Here is a 250-nt window from a genome sequence, read left to right on the forward strand (position 1 = left end):
TACTCGGCTGAACGTCCGACGACACGGCGACCGGGGGCTCCGTATAAATAGCCTGGTGCCCAACCCATTGGCAACAGTCGTCGTGCAATCGTCCAAACGTCGAATATTCCACCTAGAACTCGAAACAAGGAGGCCTAGTCCACTAGCGGAAAACCATGAAGCTGTTGGTTGCGTTGTGCTCCCTCCTGGCCCTTGCCGCGGCCCAGCCGGCGAAGAACGACCTGTGGAAGGGCAGCAGCATGGATCAGAT

The 250-nt window shown here is 58.0% G+C and overlaps 1 protein-coding gene across 1 annotated transcript in view; it reads left to right on the top strand.

The window, feature by feature from the left end:
• The first annotated feature begins 46 nt into the window (after nucleotides 1-46).
• Nucleotides 47-250, top strand: part of LOC102676893 — a 1,126-nt gene continuing 922 nt past the window's right edge. The window contains exon 1 of the mRNA XM_006609332.2: nucleotides 47-250. This exon is cut by the window's right edge and continues 115 nt beyond it. Coding sequence (XP_006609395.1) covers nucleotides 156-250 — 95 coding nt within the window. The 5' untranslated portion in view covers nucleotides 47-155.

This window comes from Apis dorsata, unplaced genomic scaffold (assembly GCF_000469605.1).
Source record: "Apis dorsata unplaced genomic scaffold, Apis dorsata 1.3 scaffold_52, whole genome shotgun sequence".
NCBI classification, from domain to species: domain Eukaryota; kingdom Metazoa; phylum Arthropoda; class Insecta; order Hymenoptera; family Apidae; genus Apis; species Apis dorsata.